This window comes from Athene cunicularia (genome assembly GCF_003259725.1).
Source record: "Athene cunicularia isolate RWA chromosome 8 unlocalized genomic scaffold, athCun1 chr8_part1, whole genome shotgun sequence".
Taxonomy (NCBI): Eukaryota; Metazoa; Chordata; class Aves; order Strigiformes; family Strigidae; genus Athene; species Athene cunicularia.
Window position 1 is genome coordinate 4,440,183 of NW_020799109.1, and position 5,947 is coordinate 4,446,129.

Here is a 5,947-nt window from a genome sequence, read left to right on the forward strand (position 1 = left end):
CTTGTCAAGTGCGACTCTTGTTTTAAGACAGAATTTCCTCGTAAGGCTCACATTTGTAATGAAAAACTTCATTTAAAAACTGCTTAACTCTATTTTGAAGTGCTTTGCATCTAGTAACAAGTAATTTGCTGCACGTTATCTTCCCAAATTAAGTCCCACAGTGGCTCTGAAAGAGATGCTTGCCTGCATGTATTGTTCAAATGTTCCTCCTCAAGGCCAGTTAGGGGTACTGCACCCTTTCATTTATACTGTTTACCAGTAAAATTTCTGTATTTAGAACACTAGGAAATTACTGCCATACTAATAGACATATAAAGAATATTACAATTTCTGCTTTTAAATTTTTCAGGAGTTTGAAAAATTCTAGTCTATATTAACAATACTGCTCAGCACTCACGTAACATTTTCCATTGTCAGAACTCAAAACTTTCCTGTGAAGGCGATCAAGTATTGCTATCTCTGTTTTGCATGGGAACAATAATAACGATGACATAAAGATCTAATTTCACCAAACTTTAAGTAAGGACTGTTAATTTACTCAAGACAGGGATAGATCTTCAGTACTTTGTTAAGTCAGTTCTGAAGACTAAATCATTTGCAGATCATCAGACTGAGTCATTCGCAGATTTGGGAACACAATTCAGACCTCCTGACTCCCTACAATAAACCATCCTTTCCCATGTTATGAGTTAACAACCATTAACTAAGTGACAAAGGTTTTGCTATTCTTGGTGTAGTGCCCTTCTTTGCATTTCAGAGGAATTATTGGGCTCTTAAATTGGCTGTCAAATTTGCTGACTTGGTAACTGGTAACTGGCTGGCTTTCAAAATGTATATTAAAAGTCTTGCATTTCCCGGCTATTTCTTCAATAAATCTTTTTTTTTTTTTTTTTTTTTTTAGAACAATCTTTGCGATCTTACTTATAAACCTAAAGTCAACAGAAAAAAATTAAAAAATCTTATCAGCCACATTGTACATACTATTAAAGAAAATACATGCGTAGGCAGCAGGACCCAACAAAAAGGGCACTGAACTAAGAAACAGACGGCAAAATTCCCCATTTGCTTAAATAAGGTCAAGCTTTCAGCTCATTTTACTTCTAGCTATCACAGAACTCTGTAATCTCAAGTTCTCTCTCAACTGGTTTCAAAATGTATATATAATTATTATTTTATTTCCTTCTCTCCATAAAGAATTTTAACACTAATAAGTTAAATTAATTACAGCTAGATTCAAAGGTCCTACACCCATATTGAAGACTATACATATTCACAGATTCGAAGCTCTATTTAATTATACTTTAAATGTTGCATCCTGAATCACACGCCTTGATCTACCTCATGTAAAAGAATTAGGTTCCAGACAGACTCCAGGTTACAGCAGGAATGACAAGCTAAATAGCCTTTAAGTTAAATATACCTCATGGACTGAAGTTATAACTCATATTAGAAAGGCTGGATCACTTTTTATAACTAGCTGCTTATACAGTTTATTTTTATCTAGGTCTTTATGTTTTTATTTAATTTACATTATAGGGCTTTCACCTACTCAGCTGGCAATGTGTACTCTTTCATTTGAGATCCTAAAAGGTATGTAATGTAATCACAGCAACCGTAACTATGCCATGAGTTTTCTTTTGTCATGTTTAATAGACTGGTCATTCAGGCACCTACAAAAAACAGCTTGGCCAGAGGAACAGAGAAACTCAATAAACAAGTATCTTCTCTTCAAATATCAGATTCACAAAAGCATTTTTTCCTCCCTAATTATGCATGAAAAATCTGGAAGAAATCTTCCAAGTGGAATATCTTTAGATATCACAGATTTTTGTTTTGTTACTAAACTTCACTTGTTGCTACGGAAGAACAGAGAAGAAAGATCAAAGGACTTCTAACTATTAGAAAACCAAAGGTGAGGGAGTTTTGATTTCTTTCTCATTCTTTAAAGATTTATCACTGAACTACAACAGTTGTTGGTTCACAGTTCTATGAAAAGAATGTGTGAAATGATGTGAGCCTGTTTTGCTATTTCATATTTAACTTCAAACAATAGCTCAATTCACTTTTTGATTAGCAACATGATCATGCATTCAACTAGCCTGTTTACAAATCCATATGCAATTCAAGTCCTCCGGACTAAAAAAGAAGAGCTAGTAGAAGGCATAAACGACCCAGACCATCTTCTGAACTGGCTGATAGACAATGGTATTTTTACCCCAGAAAAAAAGATAGTCATGAGTTTCTACAGGACACGAACAGAGAAGAATTCTCGAGTTCTAGACATGATAATTTCTCATGGTGAACGAGCCTGCAGGCTCTTTTTTTACCCATGTTTAAAGCAAGTGGAGCCAAAACTTTATAGCAAGATAAGAAAATATGTGAGTGAAGTAAATGAAAGCATTGGAGATGCTAGAAGACAACTGGTAGGATACTTACTGGAAAAAGACAAGGTTTGGTTTGAAAATAGCAGTGAATGGCACCAGGAAAAAAAAGAGAGTCCTAGAAGAAAGAAGAGAGAACGGACTAATAAGAAGAAAGGAAAAAACCCTCAACTTTCAAGGACAGCAAACCCAAGAAAAGACCATGCTGACGTTGGCATCTTTGATGCAGTTGCTAAAGGCTACCTTTCTGAGTTAGAGAAAACATGGAGAGATAATGATATCGATGCTCTAAACTCTTCCAGTGAGACACTGCTGCATGTTGCAACTGCTAACGGACATCTGAGGATAATGGAGTATTTGATTAGCAAAGGTGCAAAGATAGATGTGAAGGACAGGAAAGGAAGAACACCACTGCACAGGGCTGCTGAGAAAGGCCATGGTGACGCAGTGAAAGTGCTTCTCCAACGTGGTGCTTACATGTACAGTTTGGACACAGAAGGCAAGACACCCCTTCATTTGGCAGCACAGAATAACCACGTTCACATAGTGAGGATGCTCCTGAAAGAAGAGGCGAGAAGCTACAGGAACAAGCACAACTTTTTGCACATGGCAGCTCTTAAAGATGAGAGCAGTCTGGCAAAAATGCTTTTAAAGGCTGGGGCCTCCACTGAGGGAAAGGATGAAAGAGGACAGACTGCTCTCAGTTATGCTGTTTCTCAGGGGTCTGAAAATACTGCAAAAGTACTGCTAGAAGCTGGAGCCAGTGTTGATTCCAACATGGTCGAAAGAGCCTTCAACAGCAACCACCCCTCCATCTTCAAAATATTGCTAGAATATTCTAAAGATTTGCCATCTGACATAATGCAGTCAGCTCTTTTTAGAGCTGTACAGAAAAATCTGCATGGTATTGTAGCAGCTTTAATTGACAGAGGTGCAGATATAAATGCCTGCAATGAAATACAGTACACTCCTTTACTCCTGGCATGTGGCACAGGCAAAGTTGAATCAGCAGAAGTTCTAATCAAAAAGGGAGCAAACTTGGGAATAAAGACTCCTGCTTCCGACACAGCTTTGCATTTGGCAGTTCAAGCTGGGGCTGCTTCCCTCACAAATCTGCTTCTGCACAAAGGGATGGGAATTAACCTCAGGAACCAAGCTGATGAAACCCCGCTCCATGTTGCTGCACTTCATAATCAAGGAGCATTAGTTGGCCTTTTAGTTAATGCAGGGGCCAAAATTAATGCTGTCACTAAGGAGTGGGTTACTCCCCTGCATATTGCAAGTCAAAGAGGTCACACTGATGTTGCCCAACAGCTGCTACACCACAAAGCTGATGTTAGTGTTAAGGATAAGCAGTCAAAATCACCTTTACATTTTGCTGCTGAAAGGGGAGACAAAACAATGGTTGAGATTCTGCTGAACGCTAATGCTGACCCCAGCACACAAGACAAGGAGAAAAAGACTCCCCTGCACACTGCAGCTGTGAGAGGACATCTCGATATCATCAAAGTTCTGGTAGCTAAGAAAGGAAGATCTGGAGCTAAGGACATGGATGGATGTACTCCAATGCACTATGCAGCCATCAAAGGAAACACAGAGATCGTAAAAATTCTTCTCACATCAAGGAAAAATAAAAATATTGATGATAGAAACATTTGGAGAAAGACCACACTGCATATCGCCGCAGAACATGGACACAGCAACTTGATAAATCTATTACTGAGCCACGGGGCAGCTATTAACGCCTCAGACAGCAGCAAGGATACCCCACTGCATTGTGCGTGCAAGGCTGGACATTTTAATGCTGTCAATTCCCTTGTAAACTGGTCACAAGGAGAAAAAGCAAATTTACTAGCTGCTAATAGCCTCAAAAAGACCCCACTGCAAGTAGCAGAATCTAATAAAACAGAAAATCAGATTCAAATTGTAACACTTTTGAAAAAGAAAATGTTAATAACAAGATGAAGTTGTAAAGCAAAGCCTCATAAATTTAAACGCAGAATCCTCTTTTAACGCAATTTGGATAACGCTGTTGTCCAGTATGACTGAGAATTATGTTAGGGCTGGCAGAATTCAGTTAGCAATCAAAGATGGTGATGGAAAAAGAGGATCTTAAAGACACTGGTAAACTTCTAAGTATTGATTAGTCTCCTGCTTCTCTCAAATCCCATACTTGGAACCTATTTAAAAAGCACCAGTTTTAAACACATTGGGTATGACCTCCTCTACTATAAATCAAGACTGTAAAGAAAAAAAAGATAAAAAATAACTTTTCATATATCTGTGACTATTAGCCTCTATGGATAGCTCAGTTAAGCATTGTTTGGTAAAATCACATTTTTAAAAAGCCATCTGTTATGAATAACCAGGCATCTGTATCCTGAAGAATATAGAGCAGAGAGATGTTGGAGTAGATAACACCAGTTTTGTTTAATTTAGACAGACCTAACTGCAGGGTGATGCCAAAAGAGATTGCTCTGCCCTCCCTTCAGCCCAGCCACGCGTGCCTGCTCTAGGTTGTATGTGTGAGCTGATCCAACTCACTCCGCAGCTGTAACTTAACGAAGGGGAGAAGCAGGGTAGTAAAGAGCTGAAGAACACGGGCTGTCCTGAGGGTAACACACTTATCAGCTAGGTTTATGCTGATTCCAGTATTGCTCTCTGCGCTAACTGGAGATTAGAGGGCATCTCCTGGCAAATTGACTAGTGTGGGGTTATTCTACTCCAGATTTACTAGACCCCATGTAACAAATCCTATCAAGAGGCTTGGTATAAACCAACCAGAGGAGTACCGTGTGCCCAAAAATTTGGTGACACAACAATGTTGTTTTCAGGACACTATTATGTGCTACACTGACATTCAATATGGCACTGGACCCTCTTCAGACATTCATATATTATACATATTATATTCTAGATTAAACTTCTACAGTTATTCTTCTATCTTTCATTATACCATTGTCTAGATTTTGCATTTCTAAGTAGACATAATAAAAACAATCATATCTGCCGTTCATTAATTTCGTTTTCAAATCTGTTAGCACAAAGATGAAAGGCTCTGAATAAAAAAGCTGCAACAGAGTTTATTGGTTCAAAATGTCTGCACTGTCATCTCTTAAAATGTAAACACGTTATTGAGTCGGATGGTTCCCTGTGGTCATTTCCTATAGAATGATAATGAACTCCCACAGTTCTTCACACTCCACTATACGATTAGAAGCCCAATTATCGTGAAGGGCCAAATACTTCTCGGGAAATGAAGCACAGATTTAAGAACGTATAGGAATGAACGTGTGATTTTTTTTTTTAGCCGTATTACAGCCCTTTAACTTGACCCACACAGCATCTTGATGCTGTCATCTGGACGAGTGAAAAGACATGACCGAATGCTTCGAAGTACACAGAGAAAGGCCAGCAAAACCGACACCTGCAGCTCGATGCACCGAAACACTGTCCCTCTTCGGCCAGCACATCACACACCCTTCAAGAGGCCCGGGTTGACCCGGGGCTGCCCGCACACCGTCTCTGCAGCCTCAACCGAGGAAAGGCGAAACGCCAGGCGGGGT

At 39.1% G+C, this 5,947-nt stretch overlaps 1 protein-coding gene across 1 annotated transcript; it reads left to right on the plus strand.

Moving 5' to 3' along the window:
• The first annotated feature begins 2,078 nt into the window (after positions 1–2,078).
• LOC113482800 (ankyrin-3-like) lies at positions 2,079–4,346 on the plus strand. The gene has a single exon (XM_026853862.1). It carries the CDS (start codon positions 2,079–2,081, stop codon positions 4,344–4,346), a length of 2,268 nt encoding a protein of 755 aa, XP_026709663.1.
• Positions 4,347–5,947: the final 1,601 nt, after the last annotated feature.